The sequence below is a fragment of the Salmo trutta genome, chromosome 12 (genome assembly GCF_901001165.1).
Source record: "Salmo trutta chromosome 12, fSalTru1.1, whole genome shotgun sequence".
Classification (NCBI taxonomy): Eukaryota; Metazoa; Chordata; class Actinopteri; order Salmoniformes; family Salmonidae; genus Salmo; species Salmo trutta.
The window spans coordinates 3,590,011-3,615,017 of NC_042968.1; the positions used below are offsets into that span (position 1 = coordinate 3,590,011).

At 42.9% G+C, this 25,007-nt stretch overlaps 1 protein-coding gene across 1 annotated transcript in view; it reads left to right on the top strand.

The window, feature by feature from the left end:
• kcnk5a (potassium channel, subfamily K, member 5a) overlaps positions 1 to 25,007 on the top strand; it is a 54,710-nt gene that overhangs the window by 24,352 nt on the left and 5,351 nt on the right. Inside the window, exons 2-4 of the mRNA XM_029766856.1 lie at positions 22,765 to 22,876; positions 23,462 to 23,628; positions 23,774 to 23,942. Coding sequence (XP_029622716.1) covers positions 22,765 to 22,876; positions 23,462 to 23,628; positions 23,774 to 23,942 — 448 coding nt within the window. The remainder of the gene's footprint in view (positions 1 to 22,764; positions 22,877 to 23,461; positions 23,629 to 23,773; positions 23,943 to 25,007) is intronic.

A 25,007-nucleotide genomic window follows, 5' to 3' on the forward strand; every position in this document is an offset into this window, starting at 1 on the left:
ACAAGAGTAAGTGTCAGTTGGCTTTTTCATAGCCGATCTTTGAGAGTATCTCTACCGCTCCTGCTGTCTCTAGAGAGTTGAAAACAGCAGGTCTGGGACAGGTAGCAAGTCCGGTGAATAGGTCAGGGTTCCAGCAGGTCTGGGACAGCAGGTCTGGGACAGGTAGCACGTCCGGTGAACAGGTCAGGGTTCCATAGCTGCAGGCAGAACAGTTGGAACTGGAGCAGCAGCACGGCCAGGTGAACTGGGGACAGCAAGGAGTCATCAAGCCAGGTATTCCTGAGGCATGGTCCTCGGGCTCAGGTCCTCCGAGAGAGAGAAAGACTGAATTAGAGAGAGCATATTTAAATTCACACAGGACACCGGAAAAGACAAGAGAAATACTCCAGATGTGACAGACTGACCTTAGCCCCCCGACACATAAACTACTGCAGCATAAATACTGGAGGCTGAGACAGGAGGGGTCAGGAGACACTGTGGCCCCATCCGATGAAACCCCCGGACAGGGCCAAACAGGTAGGATATAACCCCACCCACTTTGCCAAAGCACAGCCTCCACACCACTGGAGGGATATCTCCAACCACCAACATACCATCCCGGGACAAGGCCGAGTATAGCCCACAAAGATCTCCGCCACGGCACAGCCCAAGGGGGGGCGCCAACCCAGACAGGAAGACCACGTCAGTGACTCAACCCACTCAAGTGACGCACCCCTCCCAGGGACGGCATGGAAGAACACCAGTAAGCCAGTGACTCAGCCCCCGTAATAGGGGTAGAGGCAGAGAATCCCAGTGGAAAGAGGGGAAACCGACCAGGCAGAGACAGCAAGGGCGGTTCGTTGCTCCAGCCTTTCCGTTCACCTTCACACCCCTGGGCCAGACTACACTTAATCATAAGACCTACTGAAGAGATGTGTCTTCAGTAAAGACTTAAAGGTTGAGACTGAGTCTGCGTCTCTCACATGGGTAGGCAGACTATTCCATAAAAATGGAGCTCTATAGGAGAAAGCCCTGCCTCCAGCTGTTTGCTTAGAAATTCTAGGAACAATTAGGAGGCCCGCGTCTTGTGACCGTAGCATACGTGTAGGTATGTACGGCAGGACCAAATCGGAAAGATAGGTAGGAGCAAGCCCATGCAATGCTTTGTAGGTTAGCAGTAAAACCTTGAAATCAGCCCTTGCCTTAACAGGAAGCCAGTGTAGGGAGGCTATAGCACTGGAGTAATATGATCAATTTTTTTTTGTTCTAGTCAGGATTCTAGCAGCCGTATTTAGCAGAAGTTTATTTAGTACTTTATCCGGGTAGCCGGAAAGTAGAGCATTGCAGTAGTCCAGCCTAGAAGTAACAAAAGCATGGATTAATTTTTCTGCGTCATTTTTGGACAGAAAGTTTCTGATTTTTGCAATGTTACGTAGATGGAAAAAAGCTGTCCTTGAAACAGTCTTGATATGTTCTTCAAAAGAGAGATCAGGGTCCAGAGTAACGCCGAGGTCCTTCACAGTTTTATTTGAGACGACTGTACAACCATCCAGATTAATTGTCAGATTCAACAGAAGATCTCTTTGTTTCTTGGGACTTAGAACAAGCATCTCTGTTTTGTCCGAGTTTAAAAGTAGAAAGTTTGCAGCCATCCACTTCCTTATGTCTGAGACACAGGCTTCTAGCGAGGGCAATTTTGGGGCTTCACCATGTTTCATTGAAATGTACAGCTGTGTGTCATCCGCATAGCAGTGAAATTTAACACTATGTTTTCGAATGACATCCCCAAGAGGTAAAATATATAGTGAAAACAATAGTGGTCCTAAAACGGAACCTTGAGGAACACCGAAATTTACAGTTGATTTGTCAGAGGACAAACCATTCACAGAGACAAACTGATATCTTTCCGACAGATAAGACCTAAACCAGGCCAGAACTTGTCCATGTAGACCAATTTGGGTTTCCAAACTCTCCAAAAGAATGTGGTGATCGATGGTATCAAAAGCAGCACTAAGATCTAGGAGCACGAGGACAGACGCAGAGCCTCGGTCTGACGTCATTAAAAGGTCATTTACCACCTTCACAAGTGCAGTCTCAGTGCTATGATGGGGTCTAAAACCAGACTGAAGCGTTTTGTATACATTGTTTGTCTTCAGGAGGGCAGTGAGTTGCTGCACAACAGCTTTTTCAATTTTTTTGAGAGGAATGGAAGATTCGATATAGGCCGATTAGTTTTTTATAATTTCTGGGTCAAGTTTTGGCTTTTTCAATAGAGGCTTTATTGCTGCCACTTTTAGTGAGTTTGGTACACATCCGATGGATAGAGAGCCGTTTATTATGTTCAACATAGGAGGGCCAAGCACAGAAAGAATTTGATTATTTCATAAAACGGAAACCAAATGCCCGAGAGACTTTATTTGATGACTTCCCGGAAGATCTGGCCCTGGGGCACGGCCTGAGGCCGTTGGTGAATTTTAAAAACATTTGCGGACGTCTAGTAAGGGGCCGTACATTTGCAATATGGAGATCCTCATCAATCATACAGCAAATGCCGTTTGCATCCCTTATGTAGGTAATGGGGACATACGTAAATGCCAACAAAATAACTTTTTGGTGTGTGTATCGGTAAGCTTTATTTAACTAGGCAAGTCCGTTAACCTCTCTGGCGCATGTGGGACGAACTCGTCCCACCTACGTAACAGCCACTGATATCCAGTGGCGCGATTTTTGAATCGTTAGAAATACTATTACTTCAATTTCTCAAACATATGACTATTTTACAGCTATTTAAAGACAAGAATCTCGTTAATCTAACCCCACTGTCCGATTTCAAAAAGGCTTTACAACGAAAGCAAAACATTAGATTATGTCAGCAGAGTGCCCAGCCAAAAATAATCAGACACCCATTTTTCAAGCTAGCATATCATGTCACATAAACCCAAACCACAGCTAAATGCAGCACTAACCTTTTATGATCTTCATCAGATGACACACCTAGGACATTGTGTTATACAATACATGCATGTCTGTTCAATCAAGTTCATATTTATATCAAAAAACAGCTTTTTACATTAGCATGTGACGTTCAGAACTAGCATTCCCACCGAACACTTCCGGTGAATTTACTAAATTACTCACGATAAACGTTCACAAAAAACATAACAATTATTTTAAGAATTACAGATACAGAACTCCTTTATGCAATCGCAGTGACTGATTTTAACCTCTCTAGGGTAGGTGGCACCAAATCGTCCCACCTACGTAACAGCCAGTGGAATCCTGTGGCGCGTTATTCAAATACCTTAGAAATGCTATTACTTCAATTTCTCAAACAAATGACTATTTTACAGCATTTTAAAGACAAGACTCTCGTTAATCTAACCACACTGTCCGATTTCAAAAAGGCTTTACAACGTAAGCAAAACATTAGATTATGTCAGCAGAGTACCCAGCCAGAAATAATCAGCCACCCATTTTTCAAGCTAGCATATAATGTCACAAAAACCCAGAAGACAGCTAAATGCAGCACTAACCTTTGATGATCTTCATCAGATGACACACCTAGGACATTATGTTATACAATACATGCATGTTTTGTTCAATCAAGTTCATATTTATATCAAAAACCAGCTTTTTACATTAGCATGTGACGTTCAGAACTAGCATACCCCCCGCAAACTTCCGGCGAATTTACTAACAATTTACTAAATTACTCACGATAAACGTTCACAAAAAGCATAACAATTATTTTAAGAATTATAGATACAGAACTCCTCTATGCACTCGATATGTCCGATTTTAAAATAGCTTTTTGGTGAAAGCACATTTTGCAATATTCTAAGTAGATAGCCCGGCATCAAAGGGCTAGCTATTTAGACACCCAGCAAGTTTAGCCTTCACCAAACTCCGATTTACTATTAGAAAAGTTTGATTACCTTTGGTGTTCTTCGTCAGAATGCACTCCCAGGACTTCTACTTCAATAACAAATGTTGGTTTGGTCCCAAATAATCCATAGTTATGTTCAAACAGCGGCGTTTTGTTCGTGCGTTCAAGACACTATCCGAATGGTAAATAAGGGTTACGAGCACGGCGCATTTCGTGACAAAAAAAATCGCCGTTTAAAATACATTTTTATGCCATTTTTCTCGTAAAAAAGCGATAATATTCCGACCGGGAATCTGCGTTTAGGTAAATAGACGAAAGAAAATAAAGCACGAGATCGACTCGTGCACGCGCCTAAGCCCATTATCCTCTTATCGACCACTTGCCAAAAGCGCAAATGTTTCAGCCTGGGGCTGGAATGACATCATTCAGCTTTTTCCCGGGCTCTGAGAGCCTATGGGAGCCGTAGGAAGTGTCACGTTACAGCAAAGATCCTCAGTCTTCAATAAACAGAGACAAGAAGAACAAGATCTTGTCAGAGAGGGCACTTCCTTTAAGGAATCTTCTCAGGTTTTTGCCTGCCATATGAGTTCTGTTATACTCACAGACACCATTCAAACAGTTTTAGAAACTTTAGGGTGTTTTCTATCCAAAGCCAATAATTATATGCATATTCTAGTTACTGGGTAGGAGTAGTAACCAGATTAAATCGGGTAAGTTTTTTATCCGGCCGTGTAAATACTGCCCCCTAGCCCTAACAGGTTAAAATACCTTTTCAGTGAAAGCACATTTTGCAATATTCTGAGTAGATAGCTCGCCAACACGGGCTAGCTAATTTGACACCCACCAAGTTTGGTACTCACCAAACTCAGATTTACTATAAGAAAAATTGGATTACCTTTGCTGTTCTTCGTCAGAATGCACTCCCAGGACTTCTACTTCAATAACAAATGTTGGTTTGGTTCCAAATAATCCATAGTTATATCCAAATAGCGGCGTTTTGTTCGTGCGTTCAAGACACTATCCGAAGTGTGACGCGCGGACGCGTATCGTGACAAAACATTTCAAAATATTCCTTTACCGTACTTCAAAGCATGTCAATTGCTGTTTAAAATCAATTTTTATGCAATTTTTCTCGTAAAATTGCGATAATATTTAGACCGGGAAACCCTGTTTTCGTTCAAAGACTCAAAGTTGAAAATGGAGTCGTCTCGTGCATGCGCGCGCCCGTCTCATTGTTCTCAGATCGACCACTTACTGGCGCCTTCTGAGAGCCTATGGGAGCCTTAGAAAATGTCACGTTACAGCAGAGATCCTTTGTTTTGGATAGAGATGACAAAGAAGGCCAAGAAATGTTCAGACAGGGTACTTCCTGTCCAGAATCTTCTCAGGTTTTGGCCTGCCATTTGAGTTCTGTTATACTCACAGACACCATTCAAACAGTTTTAGAAACGTTGGAGTGTTTTCTATTCAAAGCTACTAATTATATGCATATTCTAGTTTCTGGGCAGGAGTAATAACCAGATTAATCGGGTACGTTTTTTTATCCGGCCATGAAAATACTGCCCCCTATCCATAACAAGTTAAAGCTAGGTTGCAAATGGGTCTTTCAAATGGACATTGACCCCAAGCATACTTCCAAAGTTGTGGCAAAATGGCTTAATGACAAAAAAGTCAAGGTATTGGAGTGGCCATCACAAAGCCCTGACCTCAATCCTATACAAAATTTGTGGGCAGAACTGAAAAAGTGTGTGCGAGCAAGGAGGCCTACAAACCTGACTCAGTTACACCAGCTCTGTCAGGAGGAATGAGCCAAAATTCCACAAGCTTCCCACAATAAGTTGGGTGAAGGCTACCTGAAACGTTTTACCCAAGTTAAACAATTTAAAGGCAATGCTACAGAACATTTGCTGGACAGAACATTTGATTTTCTTTCAAAAACAAGGACATTTCTAAGTGACCTCAGACTTTTGAACGGTAGTGTACATAAGCTGACTAGCTGGCAAATTTTCAACATCTCCCTGACCCGGTCTGTTATAACTACATGTTTTAAGCATGTTTTAAGCAGACCACCATAGTCCCTGTTAGACCATAGTCCCCATAGTCACTGTTCCCAAGGTAACCTGTCTAAATGACTATCGCCCCATAGCATTCACATCTGTAACCATGAAATGTTTTGAAAGGCTGTTCATGGCTCACATCAACACCATCATCACAGATACCCTGGACCCACTCCAATTCGCATGCCGTCCCAACAGATCCAAAGATGACATGATCTCTATTGCACTCCACACAGCCCTCTCCCACCTGGACAAGAGGAAAACCTATGTAAGAATGTTGTTCATTGACTACAGCTCAGTGTTCAACACCATAGTGCCCTCCAAGCTCATCACTAAGCTAAGGACCCTAGGACTGGACACCTCCCTCTGCAACTGGATCCTGGACTTCCTGATGGGCCGCCCCCAGGTGGTGAGGGTAGGCAACAACACATCCGCCAAGCTGACCCTCAACACGGGGGCCCCTCAGGGGTGCATGCTTAGTCCCTTCCTGTACTCCATGTTCACCCACGACTGTGGCTGCGCATGATTCCAGCACCATCATTAAGTTTTCTGATGACACGACGGTGTTAGGCCTGATCACAGACGATGATGAGACTGCCTATAGGGAGGAGGTCATAGACCTGGCAGAGTGGTGCCAGGACAACAACCGCTACCTCAACGTCGGCAAGACAAAGGAGCTGATCATGGACTACAGGAAACGGAGGGCCGAGCAAGTCCCCATTCACATGTATGGGGCTGTAGGGGAGCGGGTCGAGATCATCAAGTTCCTCGGTGTCCACATCATGAAGAATCCACACACACCAACACAGTTGTGAAGAGGGCACAAAAATGCCTCTTCTCCCTCAGGATGCTGAAAAGATTTGGCATGCGCCAACAGATCCTCAAAAAGTTATACAGCAGCACCATTGAGAGCATCTTGACTGGCTGCATCACTGCTTGGAATGGCAACTGCTTGGCATCCAACCGCAAGGTGCTACAGAGTGTAGTGCGTTTGACTCTCCAACCCTGTTCCTGGAGAGCTACCATCCTGTAGATTTTCACTCCAACCGTAATCTAGCACACCTGATTCTAATAATTTTCTAGTTGATAAACTGAACCAGGTTAGTTACAACTGGGGTTGGAGCGAAAACATACAGGAAGGTAGCTTTCCAGGAACAGGGTTAGACACCCCTGTCCTAGACTGTTCTTTCCGCTACTGCACAGCAAGCGGTACTGATGCACCAAGTCTGGAACCAACAGAACAGCTTCTACACCCAAGCCATAAGACTGCTTAATAGTTAGACCGGGTAGCTATTTGGTTAACTATTTAACCATCTGCGTTGACTCTTTTTGCATTAACTTTTTGGACTTATCACTTACACTGCTGCTACTGTGTATCTATTATGTCACTTAGCTCATACCCCTGCACATTGACTCAGTACTGGTACCCCGTGCATATAGCCAAGTTATCGTTACTCATTGTGTATTTATTATTACTTTTATTATTACATGTTGTTACTTTTCTATTATTTCTCTATTTTCTTTCTCTGCATTGTTGGAACGGGCCCGTAAGTAAGTATTTCACTGTTAGTCTACACGTGTTGTTTACGTAGCATGTGACAATAGCGTTATTATATATATTTTTTTAATTTTCACCTTTATTTAACCAGATAGACCATTTGAGAACAAGTTCTCATTTACAACTGCGACCTGGCCAAGATAAAGCAAAGCAGTGCGACACAAACAACAACAGCGTGACACATGGAATAAACAAATGTACAGTCAATAACACAATAGAAAAAGTCTATATACAGTGTGTGCAAATGAGGTCAGATTAGGGAGGTAAGACAATAAATAGGCCATAGTGGCGAAATAATTACAATTTAGCAATTAAACACTGGAGTGATAGATGTGCAGAAGACAAATGTGCAAGTAGAGATACTGGGGTGCAAAGGAGCAAAAAATAAAAAAATAACAATATGGGGATGAGGTAGCTGGATGGGCTATGTACAGGTGCGATGATCTGTGAGCTGCTCTGACAGCTGATGCTTAAAGTTAGTGAGGGAGATATGAGTCTCCTGCTTCAGTGATTTTTGCAATCCGTTCCAGTCATTGGCAGCAGAGAACTGGAAGGGAAGGTGGCCAAAGTAGGAATAGGCTTTGGGGGTGACCAGTGAAATATACCTGCTGTAGCGTGTGCTACTGGTGGGTGCTGCTATGGTGACCAGTGAGCTAAGATAAGGCGGGGCTCTACCTAGCAAAGACTTATAGATTACCTGGAGCCAGTGGGTTTGGCGACGCATATGAAGCGAGTGCCAGCCAACGAGAGCATACAGGTCGCAGTGGTGGGAAGTATATGGGGTTTGGTGACAAAACGGATGGCACTGTGGAAGACTGCATCCAATTTGCTGAGTAGAGTGTTGGAGGCTATTTTGTAAATGACATCGCCGAAGTCAAGGATCGGTAGGATAGTCAGTTTTACGAGGGTATGTTTGGTAGCATGAGTGAAGGATGCTTTGTTGTGTAATAGGAAGCCGTTTCTAGATTTAATTTTGGCTTGGATATGCTTAATGTGAGTCTGGAAGGAGAGTTTTCAGTCTAACCAGACACCTAGGTATTGTAATCGTCCACATATTCTAAGTCAGAACGATCCAGAGTAGTGATGCTGGACGGGCAGACAGATGCGGGCAGCGATCGGTTTAAGAGCATGCATTTAGTTTTAGTTGCATTGAAGAGCAGTTGGAGGCCACGGAAGGAGAATTGTATGGCATTGAAGCTCGTCTGGAGGTTAGTTCACACAGTGTCCAAAGAACGGCCAGAAGTATACAGAATGGTGTCGTCTGCGTAGAGGTGGATCAGAGAATCACCAGCAGCAAGAGCGACATCATTGATGTATACAGAGAAAAGAGTCGGCCCGAGAATTGAACCCTGTGGCACCCCCATAGAGACTGCCATAGGTCCGGACACACTGAACTCTATCTGATAAGTAGTTGGTGAACCAGGCGAGGCAGTCATTTGAGAAACCAAGGCTGTTGAGTCTGCCGATTAAGAATGTGGTGATTGACAGAGTCTGTAGGGCCTGGATTAACCTTTACTTCACCAGAGTAACAGAGGAGGAGTAGGATAAGGGTACTGGCTAAAGGCTATAGGAACTGGTCGTCTAGTGCGTTCGGGAACAGAGAGTAAAAGGAGCAGGTTTCTGGGTGCGGAAGAATAGAGTCAAGGCATAATGTACAGACAAGGGTATGGTAGGATATGAATACAGTGGTGGTAAACCTAGGCATTGAGTGACGATGAGAGAGGTTTTGTCTCTAGAGACATCATTTAGACCAGGTGAGGTCACCGCATGTGTGGGAGCTGAAACAAAAGGGCTAGCCAAGGCATATTGATTAGGGCTGGAGGCTTTACAGTGAAATAAGACAATCACTAACCCAAACAGCAATGGACAAGACATATTGATATTAGGGAGAGGCATGCGTAGCCGAGTGATCATAGGGACCAGTGGGAAGCTAGGCAAGCTGGAGACATGGCGATTCAGACAGATAGCGAGCTGGGGCTAGCAGAAGGGCCTTAGGGGGACGACGCGACGGAAGAAGTCTGTTGTACCCCCCTCGGACGGTTACGTCGGCAGAGCAGTCGTGTTGGATCTGCAGGGCTCCGTGTAGGCAGTATCAGGGTCCAGGCCAATTGGCAAAATAGGTATAGTAGCCCAAGAAATTGACTGATGGTCCCCTTCAGCTAACAGTCCAATATGCTCTCGACAGTTAGCGGGCCGCGGCTAACGGATGGGCCTTCAGGGGACGTTGCGATGGAGGAGTCTTTGGAAACCCCTCGGGCAGATTACGTCGGTAGACCAGTCGTGATGGAATCGGTGGGGCTCCATGTCGGCAGTAAAAGGGGCCCAGGCCAATTGGCAAAATATGTATTGTAGCCCAAGGAGTGGCTGATGGACCTCTTCAGCTAGCCGGGAGATGGGCCTAGCATGAGGCTAGTTCCAGGCTCACTGGTGCTTGCTTCGGGACAGAGACGTTAGCCAGGGGGTATCCACTCGGATAGCAGCTAGGTAGCTGCGATAATCCAGGTGAAAAGGTTCAGAAACCGGAGATGTGGCGAAAAAGCAGTCCGGTATGCTCTGGGTTGAATTGCGCTGTGCAGACTGGCAGGAGTTGACCAGGATAAGGTTAGCTGATGACCGATAGCAGTGGCTAACTGACTACTAGCTAGTAGTTAGTTAGCTGGCTAGCTTCTGTTGGGGGTTCTGGTTCTAAAGTATAGAAAACAGCAGATCCATACCACATTGGGTGAGGCGGGTTGCAGGAGAGTATGGTGAAACTGAGGTTAAAAATAAACAAAATATATCCGAAGGAAAAAATATATATACACAGGACACGACACGACAAAGACGTCTGAACTGCTACGCCATCTTGAAATCTATTTGATTCTACTTTACCTTTTCAAGATATTTGTAGGAACAAGAAGTCTCTTGCGAAAAGTCAGTCAGGCCCAAAGTTAATTTGCTCATGTTAACTAAAGATAAGGTGTGCAAGTTGTGTGTGTAGCTACCATTTCACCTCACACAGCAGTTTAGGTATTTGTACGTTGTGGTGGCTAATTTCTGCATTACCAAATGAGGAGAGTTACAAACTTCACACACCAGTCAGAGTTATACTTATAACTACATCTTTAATAATTAAGAGCTTTTTGCAAAAGCTCTTTGACATTCAATGATGCGCTATCTCTAATGAACCATTGAAAAGTGATTACACAAAAGTACAAAGATCTTTTATAGCCAAGATACACTCCTCTCAACGTACATGACGAACCACAGATGCATAGAATGGGTCACAAGGTTAAGTTTTGTATGAAAGGTATCTATAAAACATAGCAGACAGCAACTGCTGTGTCAACAGTTTTCATTGTATAGACCAGTGTCTGGTCCTCCTACTCCAAACTGGAACCGTCTCTCCCTGGTACGGTATAGAACAGAACCATTCGCTCATCCAATGGCATTAATCAATTGACAACTCTAGATACTCCCATCTCAAGTAAACCCCCTCTTGACTCCACTCCTGGACAAGCTCACTGAGGGGAGTGAGCCTCTAGGTCATACACTATCCCAAGATAAGTGCAACATCAGAGGGGACATACAATGGTCCAGACACTGCCATACACCTTCCCCCAATGCCAAAGGAGGGAGTGACTTGCGCACAGACATTGTGGAGACAAGTAATTGGTTCCCCATTAATCACGCCATCCCTTCACATGGTTTAACAGATACTTCTCATATGTGAATGTATCTCACATAAGCATATTATGCAAATAAAACATCTTAATTATCTATGTTACCCAACTAATTCTGATTCATCCGCCACAACGTAACCTTTATTTCGATAGGGAGTTATTTTGACACGGTCTGTTTTACAGATGAGCCCTGTAATTAATTGTGTTGGTGAATTTTTTGACAGATCTAGATTCCATTTTCTTTTGCAAATGTTCCGGCATGAACGTGGGGTGTTGTAGAACATTTGCGCATTTTAAAATAAGGTGAAATTATGTTTCTGTCACCATCTATTTGTTATGGTTACATAAATCCATTTTACAGACAGACCCATTGTTCAAGCTAGCAAACTCAAAGATATTGCAGAAATGTTATACATATTCCCTATCCTTCCCTATGGCTGTAAAATGTACTATCCTACTTTACAGCTTCCTACAGAGCAGGTCTAGCACCACTGGCCACAGTGAATCACACATAGCTCTGGGTTTATGGCCTCGAAGGGTGATTCCTGCCCTATTTGTTGAGCTAGAGCTGACCTTCCATTGACCTTCCACGTTAGTGCAGCGAAACAAAGGCTGTGTCCTGTGTATAGTCTCGCTACTGTTATTTTTCTGCGGATCTTTAATTATTTGTTATTTTTATATTTTTTTAACTTAATACTTTTTCTTAGTTGCATTGTTGGATAAGGGCCTGTAAGTAAGCATTTCACTGTAAGGTCTACACCTGTTGTATTCAGCGCATGTGGCAAATATCATTTGATTTGATCCCAATTCTTCACTCTCCCTTAGCATGTGGCAAATATCATTTGATTTGATCCCAATTCTTCACTCTCCCTTAGTGTGCACTCTCATGGATTTGAGTAACCATGGAGGCTCGCCACAGCCAATACTTACACCAATCTATACACCAAATCCAATGCTTTTAAATTCATGACAAATGCACACTTTAGAAGTGTGGAGAATCGTGATGCAGCCCAACTTAGGGGTAGTGTTTGTCAGCCAGCCTACCATTGGATATCTGTAGCTTTTCAAAAGTAAACCCTGGTTTTACAATAGGATGAAGAAATGGAGTAGGCGCTCTAGGTTCACTCCCACGACCTTGCAACTGCTTTTCAATTTGCTCTGTAATCGACCATTAAATCATAAACTTATTTTTGGCTGCTCTTCAGCTTGAGATGGGAACAGCTGTCATTATGCCCTCACAATTCTTCTGTGCCTTTTCCTCTGAGTCAGCATTTTCTCTGACTCTCCACACTTAAGCACTTTTCCTCAAGCGGTATACGCTTTTTATCAGTTTCTAGATGCCCTGCAAGTATTTGGGTTAAAGCACAAGAGTACTGACCACATCAGGCCACAGATGTGGATATACAGACATAGTCATCTTCACAACCCCAAACATATCTATAATACAGCCACAAAAAGCAGCTGTTTATCCCGTGTCATGGTGGGGGGTGAATAACATCCTGGAGTAAATATTACAAGCTGATCTCCAAAGGGTTCACTGTAATGCATTGATGTTTGTTTTGGAGGATTATGGATCTTTTACTTTGCCTTTCTAAGCAACTACTTCCAGAGAGAGGAACAGTTTCTTGGAGAAGAGATGACAGACACAATCTATACCCTTTGTGTTTACTTTTCACTAGCAGGCCTTTCAATTCTTCTTTTTCTGAGCAAAATGTCTGGAGCAAAGCAGAATTTCCTAATGAAATGGCTAGTTTCAGTTCCTGTTTATGTGCAGCCCTCGACTCACAATATTTGACTTGTTTCCATTAGTGTAAAATACTTTCAGCTGCTGTCGGCAGGTGTTCCTTTCTCACGGTCGGTAGTCTGATAGACCCCACACTGCCATTTATGATAATCCCCACCTGACAAAATACAACAAAAAAACACATTCAGGAATGATAACTCAAAACTTTATCTTGGGTTGGGGGTCAAATTTCTTTCAAGAAGTGCAGGAATAAGATTACATTGCAGATTATCAAAATTGCTTTATTGCTCACCATGGGTTCCTGCCAGAGAGTCATTTCCCCACTTATGAAGAAGGGCAATTCCACGTCAACGGAAATATATTGAGACAGATGTTTCACTTTCAAATGTATCCCAAGCAATAAACAGTGATTGCAAAGTTTAACAAACCATGTAACTCTATGCACAAGAATGACTTCTTAACAATTTCCACAAAAAAATTACAATACCACATTTACTTGAACTGTGCAGATGCAGTTTGGTAACAGAATGATTGTAAAAGCTCCTTCTGTTTATTTAAACAATAATTTGTTTAAAACGGGGGGGGAGTCCTAGACTTTTGGCAAAAAAAAAAAACGGAACAAAAACACGTAGGCCTTTGTCATGTGCAAACACACACAGACACCCAATCTGAGTGTAGCCTCAGGATAGCCTCTGCAAAATGAAAATGTGCTTTATTGTCAGAAACCGGTGTTGGAAGGACCCTAAATACTTAGGGACATGACACCGTATGGTGAAGACCTTCTCTGTCCTTTTTGTAGAAGTGTGTAACATGTAAGTAATCATTCTCCATGGCAGTTACTTGTGCTACATATTTGTGATTTGCTGGCTTTGCTTTCTGCAATATACTCAAAACAAAGAATTTCCCACTTTCTGGAGCAGAAGATGAGGATGCTGGTTGCAGTAAATTGAATGATAGAGGCTTTACGGGAGAGGTGATATTAACTGGAGAGAGAAGAGGGTGAAAGGGAGAGCAAGCAAGGGACTGTCCAGACTGTTTTCACACTCTTGCTTTGACCACCAGACGACAAAGAGAAAGATAATAGTTATGAGCTGAACAGTATGCCATTGTAGTCAATTTAATTGCTGTGATTCCTTTACATTTTTTGAGAAATTTTGTTACCGATTTGGTAATGTAATGATGAGTTTTATCATCTAATAAGTCATAAACATAATGTATATCAATAAAAACACCGTCTAAATGATAAGTCTAACTCGTTACTTCTGCAAACTTTCATCATCCACCCCCATGAGGGAGATAAATTAGAAAATATCTTAAAGATATGTGGGGTTTTTGTAACGAAATGACAAGGCACTAGGCAATAGGTTTATAATCTTACAGAATGCAAATCATTTCTTCAAAACGAAATATGTGTTGATATTGGTTGGCAGTGTTCTTTACTTCAACTCCAACAAAGAATTCCTATTTATTACTTTTAATACCTGCAAATAAGCTACTTGACTTGATTGTGTTTTGATGTAATTATAATACATTAAGTCTTTTTGTAAGACCCCTTTTCCATCTGTTTGACCATTACTCAAAACTCATCAAGCCAAAAAATTACCAAAAGAACTGCTACTCAGTGCCTTTAACTGGGTTGTCTGCCCAGATAACAGCCAAACACTTGTTTTCATTGGGGAAAAGCTCTCTAGCACTCTGATTTGGCACAAGGGTGTGAAAACGAAGCACCAACGGATTTACCGATTCTACATGCAAGTGGTCCCTATAACACACTGTGGCGACAGCAAGCGATAGGTTGGCCACCTGCTTTCGGCCGAGCATCGGTCCTCTGTGTCTCTTCTTTCACGAGTCCATCAATTCCTTTGTCATGGGGCCTGATGGAGACGAAGAATGACTGTTGATTCAGCAGGCAAAGGAATTCGCTCCTCTAGTGCTTGACTAATTACAGAGCTCAACTGTCGCAGGCCCGTTATTAGAGAGAGCCCTCATCTGCTGCACTGCCAGCACTTATGAGCTCAAGCACATTTTGCCCTCGAGCACATTTGGATGAATCTAAAGAGCTTTGGTTTGTGGGAATGCATTGCCCCATCCCAATTTAGAAGTTATTGCCCAAGGGTGTACGCTCATACCTGGGGGAATGGGCTTCTTTGGCTTTTCCTTGTGGCTGCTCAAGCACACGCATAGCTTGATGGATTCTGTAATTAAAGTTATAAGATGGTGGTGCTGAGGAGGGTGCCCAGTCTTGCCCGTTCTTACTCAACCTTTTTTTATGGCTATTTTTGCATTAATTATTACTTTGTTTGCTCAGAATGTTTGTCCAATAATTTCCTACGATGACAAATAATTCTGGGTCATGAATCGAAAGCTACACACTTATCTCTCAGCCTCCCAGAACTGGAATACTACATAAGCTCCTTTGTTCCCCACACAGCAGGCTTACTTGTTGCTGCTGATCTAGATAACTGAAGTCAATGCCTGAGACGAAGGAAAGGGTGACTCCAAGCTATGCTGAAAGACTGGTTACAGCCTCCTCTTCCTAGTATCCTGATGGCTATTGTCCAATCGCTGGAAAATAAACTTTGAACTCAGAGCAAGGCTTCAATTGCACCGGGACACCAGGTAATGCTGTGTCGTTGTTTTTACACGACATGGCTTACGGACAATACATGCAACTCTGCTATTCAACCAGATGGCTTTTCCATTTTCCGTATGGATCGAACGGCGGCTTCTTCATCAACAATTCCTGGTGTACCAAAGTTTAAAACATCATGAGCTCCTGTTCACCCGACCTGGAGTTTCTGGTGCTAAAATACCAACCCTTCTATATGCCGAATGAATTCACGTGTGTTATCACAGCTGTGTACAATACCACCTCAAGCAAACATCAAGCTAGCACTCAACGAACTGTGCAAGAACATTAGCCAGCAAGAGTCCTCTCACCCGGAGCAGACTTTTATTGTGGTGGGAGATTTTAAACAAGCAAGTTTTTCCAACATTTTTCCAAAATATCACCTACATGTACCCTGCCCCACGAGAGGAAACGACATGCTAGACCATGTATACTGAACAAAAATATAAACATTTCAACAATTTTACTGAGGTACAGTTCATATAAGGAAATCGGTCAAATTCAATAAATAAATTAGGCCCTTATATATGGATTTCACATGACTGGGCAGGAACGCAGCCATGGGTGGGACTGGGAGGGCATAGGCCCATGAAACATGGGATCAACACTTTACATGTTGCATTTATATTTATTGTGTGTGTGTGTGTGTGTGTGTGTGTGTGTGTGTGTGCAAAGTTGAAGTCGGAAGTTTACATACATCTTAGAAAAATACATTTAAACTCAGCTTTTCACAATTCCTTACATTTAATCCGAGTAAAATTTCCCTTTCTTAGGTCAGTTAGGATCACCACTTTATTTTAAGAATGTGAAATGTCAGAATAATAGTAGACAGAATGATTTAGTTCAGTTTTTATTTCTTTCATCACATTCCCAGTGGGTCAGAAGTTTACATACACTCAATTAGTATTTGGTAGCATTGCCTTTAAATTGTTTAACTTGGGTCAAACATTTTGGGTAGCCTTCCACAAGCTTCCCACAATAAGTTGGGTGAATTTTGGCTCATTCCTCCTGACAGAGCTGGTGTAACAGTCAGGTTTTAAGGCCTCCTTGCTCGCACATGCTTTTTCAGTTCTGCCCACACATATTCTATAGGATTGAGGTCAGGGCTTTGTGATGGCCACTCCAATACCTTGACTTTGTTGTCCTTAAGCCATTTTGCCACAACTTTGGAAGTATGCTTGGGGTCATTGTCCATTTGAAAGACCCATTTGCGACCAAGCTTTAACTTCCTGACTGATGTCTTGAGATGTTGCTTCAATATATCCACATACTTTTCCTACCTCATGAAGCCATCTATTTTGTGAAGTGCACCAGTCCCTCCTGCAGCAAAGCACCCCCACAACATGATGCTGCCACCCCTGTGCTTCACAGTTGGGATGGTGTTCTTCGGCTTGCAAGCCTCCCCCTTTTTCCTCCAAACATAACGATGGTCATTATGGCCAAACAGTTCTATTTTTGTTTCATCAGACCAGAGAACAGTTCTCCAAAAGGTACGATCTTTGTCCCCATGTGCAGTTGCAAACCGTAGTCTGGCTTTTTTTATGGCGGTTTTGGAGCAGTGGCTTCTTCCTTGCTGTGCAGCCTTTCAGGTTATGAGGATATAGAACTCGTTTTACTGTGGATATAGATACTTTTGTACCCGTTTCCTCCAGCATCTTCACAAGGTCCTTTGCTGTTGTTCTGGGATTGATGTGCACTTTTTGCACCACAGTACGTTCATCTCTAGGAGACAGAACACGCATCCTTCCTGAGCGGTATGACGGCTGCGTGGTCCCATGGTGTTTATACTTGGGTACTGTTGTTTGTACAGATGAATGTGGTACCTTCAGGCATTTGGAAATTGCTCCCAAGGATGAACCAGACTTGGGGAAATCAAAAGAAATCAGCCAAGACCTCAGAAAAAAAATTGTAGACCTCCACATGATGTCAAGCAAGTAGGCACTGAGTTTGAAGGTATGCCTTGAAATGCATCCACAGATACACCTCCAATTGACTAAAATGATGTCAATTAACCTATCAGAAGCTTCTATTCATACACACACTATATTCATACACACACTATTTGTATATATATATAGAAACATCCATGACGCTTACATAGCCGTTCCCACTTCGGCCGTTTGGATCACATGTCTCTTTCTATTCCCCGCCTAAAAGCAGCAACTCAAGAGGAAGCTCCCAACACTTAGAATAGTGAGGCTCTGGACAGAGGAGGCAGACTTTTTTTTATTTTGATTGGAATATCAAATATTCATCCATCCAGGACTCATCCATCAACGTTGAGGAATATACATCCTCAGTCACAGGCTTCATAAGGGAATATGTTGATGATGTTTTACCCAGAATAACAATCCGGACATACCCCAACCAAAAACCATGGATGAACAGGGATATCCGTATCATGCTGAGAGCCCATACTACAGCATTCAGTGTCAGCAGAATGAACCCCGATGACTCGGTGGCGCGACGTGTACAAGGCAAGCAGGTATGAGCGCCGAAAATCCATTAGGGACGCAAAAAGATAATACAGACTCAAACTTGAATTGATGTTAAACAACTCAGACTCAACGCATGTGGCAAGGACTACAGTCTTTCACGGACTAGAGAGGCAAATCCAGCTGTTTGGTGCCTACTAAAGCCTCCCTCCCAGATGAGCTTAACACATTCTATGCTCATTTCAAGGTAGACAATACCGAGCTAACCAGGAAGAGTCTCGCTTGTCCGGACGATCAGGTGCTTTCGCTCTCCAAAGCTGACATGAGGAAAACTCTCGAGTGAAGCCTCACAAAGCCGCCGGCCCAGATGGCATCACTGGCCACGTCCCCCGAGTGAGTGCTGACCAGCTGGCAGGCATCTTAGAAATCTTCAACCTGTCCCAGGCTGTAGTCCCCCACCTGCTTCAAGAAGACCTTCATCGGCCCAGTGCCCAAGAAAAACAAGGTGACATGCCCAAATGACTATCGCCCGGTCATCATGAAGTGCTTCAACTGGCTGGTTATGGCCATCATGCCAGGCACACTGGACCCACTCCAATATACCTACCGCTCCAACAGATCCACAGAAGATGCCATTTCTATCGTTATTCACATGGCCCTAACACATCTGAACAAGAGGATCACCTATGTGAGGATCCTCACAACTGGATCCTGTACTTCCTGATGGGCAGACCACAGGCTGTGAGGATTGGCAACAACATCACCTCCACACTGACTCTTAACATACGGTCCCCCCAGGGGTGTGTCCTTAGCCCTCTGCTGTACTCCCTTTTTACCCATGACTGGGTAAACGGAGAGTTTGCTGACGACATCAAGTTTGCTGATGACACCACGGTTCTAGGCCTGATAACCAACAACAACAAGTCAACCTTTAGGGAGGAGGTAAGTGAACTGGCATTGTGGTGCGAGGACAACAACCTTTACCTCAATGTCAACAAAGCAAAGAAGTTGATTGTTGACTGCAGGATGCAGTAGAGTTGGCAGTTTTAAGTTCCTATGTGTCTACATCACCGAGGACTTGACATGGATCAACAGCACCACTTTTGTTAAGAAGGCGCAACAGCGTCTCTACTTCCTAAGGCGTCAGAATTTGGCATGCCACCCCGGGTCCTGTCCAAAAACTACCGCTGCACCATTGAGAACGTCCTGACCGGTTGCGTCATGGCCTGGTGTGGGAATTGCTCCATCAAACGACCGCAGGTCCCTCCAGCTGGTGGTGAAGATGGCCCAGTGCATCACTGAGACTGGACATCCAGGTAATCTACTCAAAACTGTGCCTGAGCCATGGGTATCCTGTATATACCACTTATAAAACTTTAAACTTGTAATGATTATTTAGGTCCTCCTTGGAAACTCGCTCATCTCCCATTTACAGGTTTTGTTTGGTTCTTTTTTTGTGTTTGCACCAGTTGCAATTCCTGAAAAGGCCTGCATACTTAGTATGTCAGAGGACGAATGCTTAGTTATGTATAAGTGAAGGAAAATTCATACACCAAGTCGTCACTGCAGTTTGGTGAAAAGCATGACCTAGTTTCTGGGTATGTGGGTGGGTATCTGGGTATGTGGGTGGGCCTGGGAAACTCTTAGACGTGTAAAACTACATTTTGGAAGAGTTCACACAATCCTGAGACTGTTTCCCTACATTTTCTACATTAGCTCTCTACTTACGCTCCCAACTTAAACCAAAACTAAACTCTGCTATTGCCTTACTGACTTCCCATCTCTAAATCCAGAGACATTATGGTAAGGCCAAAACCTTTGTTCAGTTCAAATTACTTTCCCACTATTGGCCTATTTATTGCCTTACCTCCTTACTTCATTTGCACACACTATATGCAGATTTTTCTATTGTGTTATTGACTGTACGATTGTTTATCCCATGTGTAACTCTGTATTGTTTTTGTCGCACTGCTTTGCTTTATCTTGGCCAGGTCGCAATTGTAAATGAGAACTTGTTCTCAACTGGCCTACCTGGTTAAATAAAGGTGAAATAAAAAAAAATGTAAAAAATTATAGAGGCTGTGATTTTGACCAGCCGATAATCGTCTGGAAAGATGACTGTGTTAACCCAATTGGTCCTTTTTGTCTTTGATTATGTAATTGCATAATGGTTGTTTATGGACAAAAAGTACTCATCTTCCTATGTCACTCCACCAGCATATGCAGTATTTTTTTTTATTGTAAACCCTTCAGGTTAGGAATGGGCCTCTAGCGTCCTTGAGTGCAATTCTTTTATTTTTTATTTACAGTGAGGGGAAAAAAGTATTTGATCCCCTGCTGATTTTGTACGTTTACCCACTGACAAAGAAATGATCAGTCTATAATTTTAATGGTAGGTTTATTTGAACAGTGAGACAGAATAACAACAAAAAAATCCAGAAAAACGCATGTCAAAAATGCTTTAAATTGAATTGCATTTTAATGAGGGCAATAAGTATTTGACCCCTCTGCAAAACATGACTTAGTACTTGGTGGCAAAAGCCTTGTTGGCAATCACAGAGGTCAGACGTTTCTTGTAGTTGGCCACCAGGTTTGCACACATCTCAGGATGGATTTTGTCCCACTCCTCTTTGCAGATCTTCTCCAAGTCATTAAGGTTTCGAGGCTGACGTTTGGCAACTCGAACCTTCAGCTCCCTCCACAGATTTTCTATAGGATTAAGGTCTGGAGACTGGCTAGGCCACTCCAGGACCTTAATGTGCTTCTTCTTGAGCTACTCTTTTGTTGCCTTGGCCGTGTGTTTTGGGTCATTGTCATGCTGGAATACCCATCCATGACCCATTTTCAATGACCTGGCTGAGGGAAGGAGGTTCTTACCCAAGATTTGACGGTACATTGCCCCGTCCATCGTCCCTTTGATGCGGTGAAGTTGTCCTGTCCCCTTAGCAGAAAAACACCCCCAAAGCATAATGTTTCCACCTCCATGTTTGACGGTGGGGATGGTGTTCTTGGGGTCATAGGCAGCATTCCTCCTCCTCCAAACACAGCGAGTTGAGTTGATGCCAAAGATCTCCATTTTGGTCTCATCTGACCACAACACTTTCACCCAGTTGTCCTCTGAATCATTCAGATGTTCATTGCCAAACGTCAGACGGGCATGTATATGTGCTTTCTTGAGCAGGGGGACCTTGTGGGCGCTGCAGGATTTCAGTCCTTCACGGCGTAGTGTGTTACCAATTGACTATGGTCCCAGCTGCCTTGAGATCATTGACAAGATCCTCCCGTGTAGTTCTGGGCTGATTCCTCACCGTTCTCATGATCATTGAAGCTCCACGAGGTGAGATCTTGCATGGAGCCCCAGGCCGAGGGAGATTGACAGTTCTTTTGTGTTTCTTACATTTGCGAATAATCGCACCAACTGTTGTCACCTTCTCACCAAGCTGCTTGGCGATGGTCTTGTAGCCCATTCCAGCCTTGTATAGGTCTACAATCTTGTCCCTGACATCCTTGGAGATCTCTTTGTTCTTGGGCATGGTGGAGAGTTTGGAATCTGATTGATTGATTGCTTCTGTGGACAGGTGTCTTTTCTACAGGTAACAAACTGAGATTAGGAGCACTCCCTTTAAGAGTGTGCTCTTAATCTCAGCTCGTTACCTGTATAAAAGACACCTGGGAGCCAGAAATCTTTATGATTGAGAGGGGGTCAAATACTTATTTCCCTCATTAAAATGCAAATCATTTTATAACATTTTTGACGTGCGTTTTTCTGTTTTTTGTGTGTTATTCTGTCTCTCACTGTTCATATAAACCTACCATTAAAATGATAGACTGATCATTTCTTTGTCAGTGGTCAAATGTACAAAATCAGCAGGTGATCAAATACTTTTTTCCCCTCACTGTAACCTTTATTTAACCAGTTAAGCTAGTTGATAACAAGTTCTCATTTACAACTGCGACCTGGCCAAGATAAAGCAAAGCAGTGCGACAGAAACAACAACACAGAGTTACACATGGAATAAACAAGCGTACAGTCAATAACACAATAGGTAAAAAAAGAAGGTCTACATACAGTGTGTGCAAATGGCATGAGGAGGTAAGGCAATAAATAAGCCATAGTAGCAAAGTAATTACAATTTTGCAGATTAACACGAGTGATAGATGAGCAGATGATGGTGTGTAAGTAGTGATACTGGTGTGCAAAAGAGCAGCAAAGTAAATAAAAACAATATGGGGATGAGGTAGGTAGATTGGGTGGGCTATTTACAGATTGACTATATACAGCTGCAGCAATCAGTTAGCTGCTCAGATAGCTGATGTTTAAAGTTAGTGAGGGAAATGTAAGTCTCCAGCTTCAGCGATTTTTGAAATTCGTTCCAGTCACTGGCAACGGAGAACTGGAAGGAAAGGCGGCCAAAGCAGGTGTTGGCTTTGTGGATGACCAGTGAGATGTACCTGCTGGAGCGCGTGCTACGGGCGGGTGTTGTTATCGTGACCAGTGAGCTGAGATAAGGCGGAGCTTTACCTAGCATAGACTTATAGATGACCTGGAGCCAGTGGGTCTGGCGACGATTATGTAGCGAGGGCCAGCCGACGAGAGCATACAGGTCGCAGTGGTGGGTGGTATAAGGCGCTTTGATCATTGGCTCATCAGTGCATCTGCAATCATTGGATCATCAGTGCATCTGGAGATAAAATCAACGGCTCACAGGAAGGATGTGGTATGGGAAATGGGCCTGTTTATAACGAGAGAAATTACATGCATCCCAGTTTTGCCTTCAATTCCCTAACTGCCACACTGCTGTTTTTGTCCCCAGGTGGTTTCGGATGCTGCCGGACAAGGTGTCACCATCACTGGTAGCAAGACTTTCAACAACTGGAACTGGCCCAATGCTGTCATCTTTGCTGCTACTGTCATCACAACTATAGGTAGGCAAACTGTCCTGAGAGTGTCACATGGAGCTTATGTAATTGTGGTTTATAGTCAGGAGAAAAGGGAATAACTTAACTGATGCAACAAGTCAGGAATATATTCCATAATAATTTATTGTGCAAGGATTTGTGGATCTTATTTCAATATCTTTCAGTAATTATCTGCTTAACTTTACTCTAATGGGATAAACTCTCATTTAGGGTGGACTGCTTTCCCTTTTAGTCCATGTCTGTATAATCTAAATGTATGGTACAGATAAAATGGGATCGGGTAAAGAAAAAACAGATTAAAGAACTGGTCTTTATTGTTGGTTTAGTTTGTCAGCAGAGTAATGTATCTTATTTTGGTACTCTGAATGCCAACAGGTTGTTTTCTGATTATTTGACATGTTTATTCAGCCTTGCCAAGTCTCTATCATTTCTCATCACTGAAAAATATTTTATAAACTGTGGTTATGAAATGTGCTTTCTTTTGGTAGAATTTGTTATCTGAATTGGTCAAAACAAAGAAGTGTTAAGGTTTGAATGCTGTTGATTTGAATACTACTATTAACCCCTTCCTATCCTTTCTTGCTCTGACAGGTTATGGCAACATTGCCCCCAAAACGTCAGCAGGACGGGTGTTCTGCATCTTCTATGGGCTCTTCGGGGTGCCACTCTGTCTTACCTGGATCAGTGAGCTGGGGAAGTTCTTTGGAGGCAGGGCCAAGCACCTGGGTCAGTACCTAACCAAGAGAGGGGTTTCACTGGTAAGAAAGATACTTTTTGTCTTATAAATATTTTTCATCCAACTTGTCTTTGTCTAAGTTAAAATGATCAGAGGGAAATAAGTGAATGTGTTTCCGCTGCATTTGACTCACTTCATCGGTTTTTGCATTATTTTTTGTTTTTCAGCGAAAGGCCCAGTTCACTTGCACAGCAATCTTTGTCCTTTGGGGTGTACTGGTCCACCTGGTCATCCCCCCATTTGTATTTATGTCTCAAGAGGGTTGGACCTATGTGGAGGGCTTGTACTTTTCCTTTGTCACCTTGACCACGATTGGCTTTGGTGACCTTGTAGCAGGTAAGCTCATCCTCCCCTTGCATTATCAAGCTCTTGCATGTTTATGGGTATTTTGCAAGTGATAAATTTATTGCCAACTTGTATTTTGTAAGGTACTTCTTATTTTCATCATACCTTTTTACCCAATATGGTAAAGTAGTTATCATGCAACAATGTTCCCACTTCCTCAGAAATGTGCTTAATAAAACTGTGAAGTGATAATCTCACTTTTAAAGTTTATATTCTGTTAACGCATACAAAAAATAATGTTGTTGACTCGTCCTATACTCGTATTTGTGGCCAAAGCATAAATTGGAGAGAAAACACTTAAACCCCAACTCAAACTTGTATCTCAAACAGACCATTTCAAAAAATTACCTCATAGAGGCCAGTCAGCAGTCTACTCGCATTAGGACTGTCCCCGCCTCCCAAAAAATTGGTCGAAATAGTCGTCTTTTCTTTCGACCAATCAATTGGTCTATATTTTTAAACGTGTATTTTTCCACATATAGACACACCCTATGTGTTTCAATAAAATCAACTATACACCTGCACGTCAAACATCTCATTCCAAAATCATGGGCATTAATCTGGAGTTGCTATCTCCTTTGCTGCTATAATAGCCTCCACTCTTCTGAGAAGGCTTTCCACTAGATGTTGGAACATTGCTGTGGGGACTTGCTTCCATTCAGCCACGAGCATTAGTGAGGTCGAGCACTGATGTTGGGCGATTAGGTCGAGGTCGTCATTCCAATTCATCCCAAAGGTGTTCGATGGGGTTGAGTTCAGGGCTTTGTGCAGGCCAGTCAAGTTTATCTACACCGATCTCGACAAACTATTTCTGTATGGACAGGAACAAAGGAACATTGTCATGCTGAAACAGGAAAGGGCCAGTTCTGAATTTTATATGCACATTTTTGTGGAACAGTTTCATTTAATTCATGTCTTTGGATCTCAGAAAGCATTGTCATGTGGTTAATTGAAATGCTATATAAATGAAAATTATACAAATCTAAAAGTAACTTCTATTGCAATTGCCAACTATGTAAAAAAATTGCCTCCATAAAGCCAAAAAATAAAAACATT